This window comes from Ambystoma mexicanum, chromosome 8 (assembly GCF_040938575.1).
Source record: "Ambystoma mexicanum isolate Mex_15411 chromosome 8, UKY_AmexF1_1, whole genome shotgun sequence".
In the NCBI taxonomy this organism is placed as follows: domain Eukaryota; kingdom Metazoa; phylum Chordata; class Amphibia; order Caudata; family Ambystomatidae; genus Ambystoma; species Ambystoma mexicanum.
Window position 1 is genome coordinate 1,490,752,620 of NC_090929.1, and position 15,056 is coordinate 1,490,767,675.

The 15,056-nt window shown below is 40.1% G+C and overlaps 1 protein-coding gene across 3 annotated transcripts in view; it reads left to right on the forward strand.

Annotated features, from left to right (window-relative positions):
• Positions 1 to 13,959, forward strand: part of MFSD13A (major facilitator superfamily domain containing 13A) — a 508,579-nt gene extending 494,620 nt beyond the window's left edge. For all 3 annotated transcript variants that reach the window (XM_069611670.1, XM_069611671.1, XM_069611672.1), the window contains exon 9: positions 4,581 to 13,959. In XM_069611670.1, coding sequence (XP_069467771.1) covers positions 4,581 to 4,837 — 257 coding nt within the window. In that variant the 3' untranslated portion in view covers positions 4,838 to 13,959. The remainder of the gene's footprint in view (positions 1 to 4,580) is intronic.
• The last annotated feature ends 1,097 nt before the right edge of the window (positions 13,960 to 15,056 follow it).

Sequence of the window (15,056 nt, forward strand, 5' to 3'; positions counted from 1 at the left end):
CTAACTATCAGCTCATCTTCAAAACTGATGCGGGGGCAAGGTATTTGCTAAGGCAGTACTGGGCCATCTGGATGCATGGAGCCGCGAGGTGGGAGCTTTGCACCACCTCCATGCTGGCTTCCAGTGAAATATTAGTACTCTAGAACAAGTCTTAAGGCTTCATCTGATCATCAAGATATATGTGGCACTGCGCTCCATGAACATCTACGCAATCTTTGTTGATCTAAAGAACACGTTTCACAGTGTACCTAGAAGAGGCTTGTGGGACGCATTGACCAAAATGGGCATGCCATCTGGGTTACTAAGAGTGATTCAATTACTTTACAACAACAATGGGGCTGTAATTAGGTATGCACTGGATGGCCAAATCACCCCTAGAATAGAAATAGATGTTGGAGTTGGGCAGGGCTGTGTCCTAGCGCCAAGCCTGTTCTGCCTTTTTATTAATGAGGTCCTTATTCTGCTAGTAGCCAACTATACTGATGCCCCATCGTTTGCAGATGCGTGTATCCCAATCCTTTTATTTGCAGGCAATTAGGTTCTCCTTTGACTGACCCCAAAGGGTTTACGGAGGCAATTGGTCATTTTTGGGAGCTTCTGTGAGAAAAGCAGACTTAGGATAAATGTCCAAAAAGCAGTTGATTTTGTGCACCAGAAATCCAGTTAAGAGTGCGCCACGGCTTACCACAAGCCTAAGTGCTGGGGCCATTGAGCAGGTAATGAGATATGATTACCTGGGGGTCAGGTTGGTGGCTAATTGTGTATTGAAAGACTAGGTGAATCAGGCAGCTTTAAAGTTGACCAGGCATTGTGGGGCCTTATCCGGAGTTATTAAGGCCCATGGGATGGGTCCAGTGACTGTTTCCTACAGATTTATAAGAGCCAATCCAGGCAGGGCGCTCTTTATGGAGCTGAGTCGTGGGCTATTTGTAACCGTAGTATGCTCCATATTGTGGAGCAGAAATTTCTTAAATCTGCCTTGGCCATGCCGGGTTAATGCACCCAACATACCGGTCCTCTGGGAGCTGGGCCTACAGAGCATCAGCTTCATTTGGCAAATGAGGCCGATGTTCTTATGAGGCAGACTCTGTTCGAATAGTAATTTGGGCCCTTGCGGAAGAGCTCTCAGGGATGTTTTGATAAAGCTGGGTGCTTCTAATTTGCCATAGTTATTGGCAATTAGAAATGAACTAACCGTCTCGGGAATGGAAAGTTATTGGCTTCAACCTGAATTAATTACAGAACATTTTAAATTGTATTTAAAAAAGGCCTATGAGAGCAGTTGGGAGAAAGAAACCTGTGCAAAACTTGTAAATTCAGTTTGCCTAGCCCCTTACTTGTTATGGAAAGAGAACCCTAGCTTTGAAATGTATTTGGATAGACTGCAGCTGAAACTTATGAAAGCCGTCTACATGAAGCTTTATTTTGGTATCCTCCTCCTTGGCAGCTTAAAGCATCAGTGCAATCCGAGTAATCATCAGTCTGCCGCTTTTGTCCAGATGAAATTGAAAGTCCCAATCCATTTCATCTTATGTCCAGAATATTTTTATATCGGGATCAAATATTTGATATCACTTTTGAAACAGTTCTGTGCGAGACGGGTTAATGATGCGCTCTAGCTCTGTCTAGCAGGGACTAGTGAACTAGCAACTCACAGTATGGGGAATTATGTTTTTCAGGCCTGGAGGAAGAGATCTAAACATGTTTCTGCAGTGGCGGAAAATTCCCTGGTCCTGCATGGTCAGTCATTTGCCTCCAGATTTTAATTGGATCCTAATCCATCTTTTTTCTCTTAATTTGCTTACCTGAAGTTTTAATGTAGTACGTGATGTTGCATTTTTAACTGCGCCAGTTTTTATTTTATCTATCGATTGAGTTTTACCTGCTGTAAATTATTGTATGTGACTTTTCTGATCTTTTTGGGATCGAAATAAAGTTTAATGAAGGTAGAAGGATCAAAATAAAGAAGCGGGAGAAGAATGTCAGAAAAAAAGAAACAATGAAAGAACAAAATAAAAGGATAGAAAAAGATAAGAAAAGAGGACTTAAACCAAATGGCAAAATAACGTTACTAATGTTCTTGTGAATTAGTAAATTTCATAATGCTAGAATTGTACTTCTCAAATATGTTTCCTATAGTCAGTCATTATTGCCAATTTGTAATAGCAGCTGTTGCCTTTCGTGGTTGGAAGTGTATTGCAGCGCCAAGTCGTGTCTATTATTGATACTTTGTTACTGGTACCATGATACCATGCAAAACAGAAGGAAAGATAGCAGCTCCAGGAGGCGACTGGAGGGGTAATTTCGGTGCTATTTGAACATTTTTGAAAGTCTGTTTGTGTTAACCAATTTGACCACTACAGTCTTTTAAAATTAAATATTTTGGGACAGCTCCCCTTTAAAATAAACGGATTAAAAAAAACCATTGGTTGCCAGTCTTGTCTCGTTTTTCTCTTTTTAAATAATCGGTCTTAACTACAAAAAATTACACTGCACTGGCCCAGATTATCTCAAATCCTGCATAAAGACTCTGCAACCTTTAAGGTACTGCTCTTTCAACCTCAAAACAACACGTACGAGGTAACCACTTTGCAGTCTTGGGATCTCTGCAGTGATGATGGCTATTTCACTTTCCGTAAGAAGGAACCTGAAAACTAATGTTCTCTGTCTTGCTTTGTGATTTACCTACCACTTGACTTTTGCTTACTTCACACTTTCCCCCACCCATTCCTCACTCTCCATTACTGCCTGCTACCTTGCGTACGCGCTCTGAAGCAAGATTTCTATATTGTGAGCTTAGTGCAAGTGATCAATACAAAAAATACTCAATCTTTGCAATATTTCATAACAGAAAGATTAAACTTGCCTGCATTGCTCGACATTTGGAATTTTAACATTTTCGCTTGACACAAGATTATTTAAATCCAGACAAAAGTAGATTTCAATCCTTTGTCTAAATAGGAATTATTTGGGATTGGCGTGCTTTAATACACACTGTTTAGTATATATCTAGACTGATCAGCAGTTCTCAAGTTCCAAAATCCATGGATTCGAGAGCCCTCCAATCTGGTTTTCCCGGAACTCTAGGATTTGTAGCTTTCATATCCATTGTAAATGTAGCACAACAAATTCCAGAATTTAAGTAAGAAAGCAAGGCTGGATGACTTTCTCACGTATGGAATTGGAATAGCCTAATGCTCTAGACACTCAGTGAATGGGGACTGAAGTATGGAGCATCACACATTAGTAAACCGCAGTAGTATTCTGGATGTATGCCAGAAACTAATCCTAGAAGCAGGGAAATGGGTGTTACCAAGACTGATTTTTATGCTAGAGTTTCACTTTGAAGCATATATTTGGGGCCCTCTGCGAAGACTGGATCGTCCGGTTCCTAATATTTGCCCCCCGAATGCCAGCCCTTGAAGGCAGGTATATGGCTGCATTCTGTACTTTTTGTGGTTAATGTGCATCCTGCCTGGGGAAACCTGCCCATAAGTGTGCCCAGAATGCAGGATTTATTCACTGGAACAAGCCTGTGCTCCATGCTGGTTGATGCCACTCTGTGGCTCCTTTCCAATCTCGACTGTTGCCTCCCCCTTATGCCCTCTGTATTCTACTTTTATATAAATGCACCTTCCTGCTACCTTGAGAAGTCCTTCCAGAGCTCCCTTTTTGTGTGTTCTGCCTGCTATTTTCTTTTGTAGAGCTTTCCCGTCCAGTAACAGTACCACACAGCCCTCGCTAAGGGACAACACAGGACTGTTACAGTCAGGAACAGCCCACCAAAATGTGTTTTATTTCCTAATTAAGGAGTTTGTGAGTAAGTCATTCCCATAGACTGTTTAAACAGAGGCCACTGGTCCGATGTGAAGTAGACCTCAAGTTGACTTGCTGGGATCCATGCTGGATTTGTTTAAAGTTTTAACAACAGTTTTATGGTATTATGGTAATAGCATTGGTTCCTACTCACAAAAAGGTTTGCTTTTTGTTTCGATTATGTGGTCTGTCCCAGTAACATTTTTTGGTGTGGTGTGAAGTTATTCTTCAAGACAAGCATTAGCTAGAAGTGTTTTTTGCATAAGGGACAACTGCTCAAGTTGCTTGACTAAATTCATTACTTTCTGCCTTTTGGTATTATTTTATATTAATTGCTGTATTTTATGAACTTTCAAAGGTCATTTTACCAGCTCATCATTGGGTATAATGTGTAAGTGTGTATGGTATTGTGTATATTTGTTGGTGCTGTTTATATTTGTTTTATTTGGGCTTTGGAGATTCTGAAATAAAGTTTGATTTGTTGGATAAAGCCATGTGTCGTGATAATTTGTGTCTGAGCACCAGCCATGGGATTCCAACTTCATAAACTCAGAACCAATTTGACTAGCTTTCCTTGTCAACATGTTAAAATGTCCCTTTAATTTACAGTAGTATTATACAACAAATGATTTCTGTAAAAAAACATTCTATGGTCAAATTCGTCCTTTTAGTGTGCAGCAACTATAGTAAAAAGGACGAATCGAGTGTATATGACTTTTATATTTGTAGCATTATCTTGACAATTATCTTGTTTTTTGTTTCAGGGCATGACATTTTTCAGCGAGATGCCATGAATAATGTTGTAAGTGCCCAGCCTAAACTTGAGTCGAGTGAAGTATGGGCAACCACTCTCCGCCAGGGATGCTTCTATCTTCTTGTTTATGTTCCATTAACATGTGCATTACTGCAGCTGTTAATGTGGTCCCAATTCACCCTGCGTGGAAAACGCCTCCAAACAGTGAAAACCCAACGGCAAGCAATATCACAAAACAAGCCAGCTCAGGATATCAAAACCATATAAAAGAAATTCCTATGGTCTGTCAATCTGATGTGAAAGCAAGCACTTTGAGCAACTATCTGTTTACTTTTTTACTTCTTCAGAAATTAGTTTGTTAAACGGAGTGACATTTTAAATACGTATTTTAATATTTTAGACAAAAGGTGACATCTACATTTTTAAATCATGTTTATTTGGGACAATTGAATGGGTGACTTTTTTCCCCATAAGCCGTATCACAGAATCTGCATCCAATAGGTTACAATAACTGTATTTATTTATCTTGGCATATGTAATTTGGTTGGAACTACTCAAACCATTTGAATGGGGATATAGATTTGATCAGTTGTCTGTCTTGGGAATCAACCAAATCAATCAAACCAAATTCCTACTTGTTTTTAAAATAGCCAGATAGCTTGTACATGGATGGCCCCCTTTGGCTGGTACATATTTATTCTGGTTTATTTGTTCCAGACTTTCAGTTGCTTTATTTTAGTCTGCTTCCAGAAGTGAACTGACCTCCCAGCACTTTATTTCACATCTGCAAACACAGTTGTTTTCTTCCTGCACAACTTGCAAGACCATTCACCTCTGCTGATCCTCCCATGGGCCCTCCTTAGTTGTTTTGGGCCTTTCACTTTTACTTTCCTTAGCCAGAGCATAAAAAGGTACAGGTGCCCCCCATTTATGCCAGATGTTCTACTAGGGAATTTAAGAATACCCATTAGTATGTCAGCTGTTAAATAGAAGTGGTGTGATTTTCTTCATAGACTAACAGTTTTCATTAGAAACGCCTAATTTCTACATGTCTTTCTCCCATGTGCGAGGCTGCTCTTCCCAGTCTGTGGTACCAGTCACTGTTTTTGAAAACTGCAAAAGTCAGTACCTCTTGGCTTAATCATTTCTCATTGCATTCTGAAATCTTCCTTACATAGAAGAGGTTTCGACGCCCAATTAGTCCAGCTAACCCTGGTGTTGGCCATGTTTATACTAAATAGCTGAAGATGTAACTCCCAGAATGAAAAATAAGAGAACCTCAAAACGAGCTGAACCATAGCGTACCATTTCTCAGTGGTACCATTTGGCTCTTTCAGACCAGCTTTGTGCCAAACCTTTTTGCTCTTCATTATCCAATACCACCATTTGACATTATCGTGGATGTGCAGTCCGAGACACGACTTATAGAAGCATACTTATTCTGTTATCCAATCTCTGCCAAATTTCATATTCTGGTAATTTGAATCCTTTCTGCAGTGTAAATATTCTAATCACCATGCTATGTTAGAGTGCAGAAGGAGGAGACTGACATACAGATGACATGATGATTGCTATAAACTTTTATTTGTTTGACAAAATAAAGAGGAAACCTAACTTTCCCTATCTCTAAGAGGGGTTTCCCTGCCTCAACTAAAATACTAAGGGTGTTATCAGAATGTCCACATAAAAATCAAATAGTCCTCCGCCCTGTGTGAAAACCCTACTTCTCTCCCTTACACTTGAACCTAAACTAGAGATGAAGTAAATGTTCTTGGCCTGGAAGAATGCCACCCTTCTTCTGGACTGGTATTAAAAGTTTACTCTCGGATTTGGTTTTTCTTAGGGGAATGGCTTCCTTCCCCAGTTCAAAACTGTTCTCCAGCACAAAAAAAGGTAAAACACTTCTTCTTGGCAGCCACACGGCACATGTCCTTGCACTCTGTCTCACCAAGACTTCATAATTTTGGCTACCAGGAGAATGGCTCCCTCCTCCTGGTATCTTAATTTAGCAGTTCAACACAGCGAGGGGGAATTTCTTAATGTCCTAGTTACCAGGAAAATGGCTCCCATCTCCTGGTACCTGAGCTTCACAGTGCAGTACAACCAGGGGGAAAGCCTCCCTTCCCCTGGCCTCTTTTCTCTTGGTTGTACAGTTCAACACCATCAAGGGGGAATGGCTCTCTTCCCCTGGCATCTCTCTCACTTTGGTAGCACAATCCAACAACAACAGGGGAATGACTGGCTTCTCTTTTACTTTCAGGCTTCTCAACAATAGAGTTCATATATTAATAGGGTCCTCAACCTGGTTTCCTCCCCTGTGACTCACTTGGTGCACTACCCTGCCAAGTACTGCCACAAGGAAGATGGCTTGCAGTTGCCTTCTCTTTTGGGTGCAGGTCCCAGACCTGTACTTCTATGCCTCTTTGCTTCTACAGACGTGGTTTACTCTCCTGCCAAGTACTGCAGCAAAGAAGATGACTTGTGACCACTTTGTGATATGATCCTTTAAGGTTAGGGTCTGATCTATGCACCTATTGGGGAACCATTTCACAGGGTTTGTATCCTAGCCCCGGAGTTCTAGCTCTCTGCTTTTTATATGGTTGCACTATAACCCAGACCCTCTGGGACCCAAACAGGCCAGCCCGTTCCCTCCCGTACCTTCTGGGACTTTTCTCATGGACTCTGGTCTGCCTCAGGCTTTGCCTTTGCTCGTTTCGCATCTCTCTGATCTTCCGTGGGCTTCTCGAGCACTGCAGTGGCTCGCAGGGCTCGGCAGGGTTTGGCCTTCTGCAGTATGTGCACCTGTTAGACCGCTTGGTCCTCCTCCCCTTCGAGGTCTGGTTACTGTTTCACCAAGGGTCCTTCAACGTCAGACCTACTTGGGATGCCTTCTGCTCCGCTTCGCCGTCCCGGACTGTTGCCACTTTAACTTTGGGCGTCAAGCAGCTTCCTGGTCCTCTGTTCCTCCTGGGATGGCTGAACAACATTGGAAGTCCTCAGTCGTTTCTTATCTGATCTTGCTATGGATAACTAGATTGCTCAGTCAAGTTACATGGAGCGTTTTGTATGGCTCTGCACCTCCTCCTCGTCCCACTGCTTATCTGATATGCTCCCTTTTGGTCATCTTTAATCTTCCTCATGTCAGTATCTCTGAGACTCAAATCTAAAAGATGCATACCTTTTACCTCCACCAGATTAAGTCCATAAGATTTTGATCCTGAATAAATAACTAATTCAGCTGCATTTATTTTTTGTTCGGAGATCTTTTCAAACTACAACTGTCTTCAACTCTCCTTTCAGTACTTTGTAGAATGGTCAAAAGACTGATCGGAGACTCTGGAATTTACCTTTATGTAACAAGATTTGTAAGGATGCCTTCTTTTAAGTATGCTTCCTGACTTAATTGAATATTTGCTCTCTTTAGTTGATCAAGTGTTCGCTTGACTTGGCATATTCACGCTTTTGGAAAATACATTTTGTGTCTGCAGATAGGTGAGGATCCCCCTCTCATATTCCTGCTAGTCCTTTCTTTAGCAATCTTTCACAATATACTATTTTTTTCAAGGCACGTGTGAGATAGCTATTTACTGCATAATATTGCCACCCATAGTTTACCCTCCTGATCCAGTTGAAACCGCTTTCCTTTCAAAGATGAGCAGTCAACATAAATGTGTGCCCTTACCCCAAATGGCCTCTCTTGTTAGGCGGCTTGTGGCAGATTAGAGCTGATCACATAGTGATGTACAATGTAGAGTTGTTTTGAATACCTGCACTGCTTCTAAGAAATACATCTTGCTTTCTGTGCTGAATTTAGAGACTCCTGTCTGTTTTCATTAAAGGTGTATAGGAATCAGTTTCCATATAATTGGACGTCAGGACACTTACAAGTCTGACTGTGCTTGAGTTCATTCTTGTTAAATGGAATCTCCACATCTTAAGTAGGAGGGAAAGGCCAACTACTGTGATTAGTGGGGAAGAAGTGGTATGCCATCAGACCCTACATTCTTTCACCTAATATTGCAATGGTTCAAAGTGTCTTGTCATTGGGAACAATAGATAAAGGGAGTAAAATACCCCTGTGGGCTTCTTGAGCAGTTTGTTTTCCATGAAGTGAAGTTGAACATATGAAATAAGTATTTTCAGTGTGACTGAGATTTGGCAGTTTAACAGGCCAGAGCAACGTCCCTCATTGTATCCTTTTGCAGAGTCTGGATCAGAGTCCTTAGGAAACGCATTATCATTTTTAAGAATGCGGCCTTCACACATGCCCAATCATAGAATTACATTTTAGGTACAAACTTAAGTCGGTCTATATCGCCGTATGTGACCCCACTGGAGTAGCATTGAAGGCTGCTGGATATGACGAAGTTTATGCTCATTCTAACAGTAACAAATCCTCATGGTTAAGTACAAAATGGCAGAGAGAATTTTCCTTCTGGTTTGTCAGGTTTCTCTTTAGTGACGAGAGGCCATAATGTCTTTAGATGTTCTCTATAGTTGAGAAACCATTGGGCCTTAATTTTGAAGATCCCATCAAGATATAGCCATCCTCTAAAAGAGTTAGGGTTTGTGGTCTTGTTTTTCACCAGTGCCCATCAAAAAAATGGCATTGGTGTGTAGCTCCCTCTTTGTTAGATCCAGCCTGGTTTAAATGTTAGCATGTCTCTGAAGCAATATATCATCAGATATATTCAATTCAGACATCTCTGTAGCTATTTACATATATCAGTGGGTTAATTGGCCTGCTGGGCTAATTCCTATATTACATTTGCAGGTAACTGCTCTGAATGGCAAGAAAGCTTCTCATCTTAAACAAGATTTGTATCCATCTGAGGTTGGTTAAACAATGTCAACACCTTGTCACGGGTCATCATCCAGCATGTTCCATAGAAGAATCTTTGCTACTTCTGAATCCCAGATGGGTGGGTTACGTAATAATCATCTTAGCAATGAGAATATCTGTTACTAAAACAAGCCCCATCTGTTCCGTCTATATTTAACAATGGGAGAGTTCACCCAAGTGCTCATTATGCGGTTAGCAGATGAGAAATCTATAGGGTTCAGTGTTATTTACAAGAGTAATCAGTTTTGCTCGCTTTCTCCAGGCGTAGCATGCTTTGGATCCCTTTTACAGCTTTGGTCTCATCTAATTTACATAAAAATCCACTGTAAACTTCTCAAACAGTACAGTTTATTGTAACACATGCGTGACTCAACATCACCCTTGTTGTTCCTTGTCTATAGAGTTTACCTGCCCCAAGGAAAGCAGAAGAACATTTTTAGAGAAATCTATGCACAACTTTGCATGGTTTGATAGAATTCTGTCTGAGGGGACTTTGGTGCCCTGCGTATTGTCACCAGATGGAGAACTCTGTATGAAAAGCATTCAGAATCAGAGTTAATTTTCAACTTGGATATGATGATCTTGTTCTGCAGCAACCTAGTGATTGCTCATTTAAATGCACTTTCTATGATACGGAGAAACAGACGAGGTAGAGGCATTGTCCCTTTTTGTCTGCATTTGGTGAAGTTAAATCTACATTGTTTGGTTAACCACCAGATAGCACGCAGGTCCCAATAATTGACAAATGCAAATAATATGCTCAGAACAGCAGAGTTATATAACATTATCCCAGCAAGATCACCATCCTTTATTCCAAACGGAATTTCTGATTTCAAAGCCAATCAGGAATTCTGGTTTCCTGTCCTTGAACTCCTGTGAACCCGGCTGTATTATTAATATTGATAGGGTGCTTCTAGGAGAAGCGTTCTGGTGATAGTGTTGAACGTAGGTTTTACCTTTTTGTTGTTGGCGACTGCTCAGATATATTATCCCAGCAAGATCACCATCCTCTATTCCAAACGGAATTTCTGATTTCAAAGCCAATCAGGAATTCTGGTTTCCTGTCCTTGAACTCCTGTGAACCCGGCTGTATTATTAATATTGATAGGGTGCTTCTAGGAGAAGTGTTCTGGTGATAGTGTTGAACGTAGGTTTTACCTTTTGGTTGTTGCGACTGCTCAGATATACCACAATAAGGGATTGCCTAGGTTTGTCTGTTCGTCGAGCCAACCATAGTAACACTTTCTCTTGCTTTCTTTCTATAATTGCCATTTAAAATGTATGGTTCTCACCATCTTAAAACGCTTGTCTATAAGCGTGTTATAAATGCTGTATCATTTCAGAGTTACTCTGATTGCCAAACGAAATATACCCACCCCGCACCCAACTCAAAAACTATAACTATTTATGAATACATGCTTGCAGTTGCCGAAACATAAGGGGGAAGTTAGTATAGTTGTTGCCTGCGGTTCATAGACTTAGTCAAGAATCCTGTCTTCTCCCTCTTTTATTATTTGTATATTCATGGGAGCAGTCACCACCCAACATAGTCACCCCCAAGTTAGGCAGCAGCTGTGTCTGCCACTATTGAGGTGATACGCGTCAGTGATGCATTTGAACCTGTGGAGGGTCGGTATGATGGTTCCATTCCCCTTATGGAGTCCACTTCTTGATAAGGGAGAGCAAAACTTGGATTCATTGACATAGATCTATTGTTACAACCCTTACCAAAGTTCTAGTAAATTTGAGACCCTTTTTGACCAAATAGCTATACATGTTCTGAAGGAGAAGCTTACTCTGTAAGAAGCTGGACTTATTTCGCAAGATACTAACGGATCACAAAACCCATGCCATAAAAATCGTGAGGCTTCAACCCAATACATTCAACAACGCTGTCCTAAAATATTGGAAATTCAAATTGTCACAAGAACTCTTAACTCTCCGACCCCAACACGTTAAAATGAAACTTATGCGTTAATGACTGGTCAAAAACGATTGAACTAAAAAAAAAACTATCAACAAAACCTTCACTGTTTGTTCTACAGACATTCGCGCAATTCATGATTTACCCAAATATCTGACAATCTTTCCAGATATCAACATCAGAACAACGTTCATGAAAATCCGACTAAATACTATACCAACAAGAGCCAACTTGGCTATTGCTAGACTTGTACCCTTCACCGAGCAGCACTGCCATTTTTGTAAAGACCAGGGTACGCCGGAAACCCTTAATCATCTTGTGATGGAATGCACACTACTTTGCAACCAAAGGGAACGCTTTTGCGCCTTCTTTAAAATCGCATCTGGAACCTGAAGAAAGATGGACTTCCCTATTGAATGGGCAAAATAACAAATGCATTTACATAATTGCCCTCTTCCTCCAAAACATTCTTGAACTTGGAAAAAAGACTCCTTGGGAAACCCTGCTCGACACACAATTTCCACTCCATCCTGCTCTCACCCTCCAACTGGACATGTCCTATTTTCCCGCTTTTATCTCAAAGATCTTGTTTCTCGTCTCACAAACATTTCATAAATGAAAATGTTTATAAATAAACTACACCATTTAAAAAAAAAAAAGAGAGAAGTATTGCTTTGCCTGTTTTGTAGTTGCAGTATGAGAATCCTGGTTGATCTGCATCGTCCATAGAGTTCTAGTACTATACAATGCTATGCACAATCGTGCATCCGAATCTTGCCTCCTCCACATTGATCTAAATGTTAAACCTGCATGAAAAGTAGCAAAAGGTATTGGCTTCCCCAGTACTGATAGCACACAGAGTATCTGTCCGGTTATGTCTCCAGGACTGTGGTAGCTATATGGCTTGCCAGTGTTTTGTTCTGCTCCCTCTGTCTCAGACTATTGTACAACTCAATGATGAGACTCAATGATGAGTGATCCTACGAGTCATAGTGCAAAACATCTGGAGAGCTACAGGTTGTGTTACCCTGACATAGTGGATGTATAGTCCTTAGTTTGTGAAAGGCCTCAGATTGGCCAGCATGCAGCTGCCACCTTGCGTTTTACCATTTGTCCATCTACGACAAAACCGCAGTGTCTGCTGCATCTGTGTGGCCTAATTAATGGGAGTTTCCATGTGTCAATGAACAACAAATCACACCCCACATGCCGTGTATAGTGTGTGCATGTGAGTGCTAGTCACAATATGTCATTTAATGTATCAGTAACTGGAATTTAAATAAAGAATAGAATATGTAAATAGAGGTAAATGCTTTCATTCACACATACCACTAGTCATAACATTATCAATAATACAACTTCCAAATGTCAACAAAGCACCAATGTTTTTCAAATCAATGCATTCTTCCGGATCTCGACAGATGAATAAGGGGGGAAAGGGTGTGATCAATAGGTAGAGGCTTGCGTTGGGAAAACAGTGTAGCGTGCAACTTGCAAGAGTCCAATGTTGCTGGCACTTAGGAATTTGTTCTCGTCTAGCTGGTTGAACTTTGCATTTGATATGTGCGTAATGCCAAAGCAATGCCACAAATATTATGAGAAAACACATTTTAAACTGGGCAACCAAAACTGATTGAGTAAGATCTGCTTGCCTTTTACAATCAAATCTGTGGAATGCCTTAAGTTAAATGTCTCTAAAAAAATGTCTGGTAAATGTAATAATTGGACAATGTGAAAATAATTAATCTCACTTTCTTTATTATCCACTACTTTTATCCGGTGCTCTGTAAATGTATTTATCATGTTAAAATAATTGTATATCCTCCAATGTTGTTTCTCTCCAATAACTGCACTACAGCCAGGAGAATGAGTTATTAAAAGAACACATTGTTTAAAGTAATCAATTATGTGCCTGATTTGAAAGTATTCTACTTAAAAGAGAAAATTAGCATGAGTATTGTTATAGTACCCTGCTCATTCCAAACCACCAGGGCAATAGGCTTATTGTGAAGCCGATTTGCAGAATGACACATCTACAATGGTCACTTTCCTTAGATTTGTCATTTTTAAAATATCTTGTAACAAAACTGAAAAAGGAGGGAAATTGCAGAAAAAAATAATTTTTTGCAGGATTTAAAAAATGGTAACCACTGTTAGTTTTTGTGATAATCCATTGTGTCTAATGCACTGCCTGTGTACCTTCTCTGTAATGCCTTTCATCTGCTGTTAAGTGTGTTACATGGTTTTAAACATGTTATGTTTAAACCTGTTTTGCAAGGGATGCATCAGTTTCTTAAAAGAAGATGAAAAATTACACACAGCCATTCATGCTACCGACCAAATATCCAGCAAGATGACTGTCATTTTCTCAGGATACACCAGCCTACGCATCACAAGTGGACCAAACCATGTATTACAGTGTTTACTGCTAACTTGCCACATAGAACATAAGACAATAATCAGTGTTTCCACTTTGTGCCTATTTTTTCTTCATAAAGGCATATAGTGTGACATTTTTGCATTCCTGTGCTCTATCTACCTATCTAGAACATACTTTGTATTTTGTTGGTAAAACCAATTTAAAAATACTGTTTAAATAAATGTATTTCAACAAATGAAAAAGTGGTTTCATTTTGCATAAAACATTTTTCCAGCTTTTACAGCACATATAAATTGCAAGTCTAGCTTCCAAAAGAAAGAGTGTACTTTGCATAGTATGTGAATAGACACTATTACGTACTATACCTGCTGTAGGGTGATGTTTAAGATTGTTTACAAAGCAAGAGAAGTGGGGGAAGAATGATGATAGATGAAATATTTATGCAATTAATTATTAACATGTTGGTGCAAGTCTAGATATTGTAGGTGCAGTTATGAAGAGGCTTGTCCCTTGACCCAGGAGTGTTCTGAATTGAGAGTGGGCAAGTGTCATGTGGATGGTGCTAATATTTTAAAAACTCTTAACTGTTTTAGGAGAAAACATCTGGGTAATATATGCTATATATCACCTATTATTTGTTCACACATGCGAAAAGGCTGTCCCTATTGGAAGAACACCCTGTCCCTTTCTCTGAGTCTTGCCCTAGACTCGAGGTGTTGCACCGCCTATCTAAAAGGGATAGGGTAGAGAAGCTGTCCCTATTCTAACAAATGTTTAGCTAAGAAATGCCAAGTACAAGATCATGTATTAGAACACTGACACATGGACATTCTACATTAGATAATGTCTCATACTAGAGTATTTTAACTGCTGGTCACTGGTGAGAAATCAAATTTATTAACCAGTATCTTGCCAGTTGGAAGAAAATCTCTCAAATAACCTTGTATTGTATTTAAAAACAACTAAATAGAACTCCTAAATGGTGGAGCATAATTCAATAATAAAAACATACAGAGTGGGAACGACATGATCACTAAGTCAGGTCACGTAAAGATATGGATGTCTGTAAATATAATTCAGGTTGACAGATCTATGGCATAAGTCCTGCTTATGCCTAAAAAGGTCGACCGGTTTCGTAAACCATTAGCAATTTGGTCATCTTCATCAGGACAAACACTACTGCGGGAAGAATGCGCAGGAGCTTATTCCTTCTTTGCTTTCTGTCGATGCCCACTGTGGTGCAGTTGTTTCCTATGGAAAGAGAAAAGAAAGGGAGAAAAAGGGGGGTATATATCAATGTATAGTCCCCTGTTGGAAACATGCTTGTATTTCCATTTAG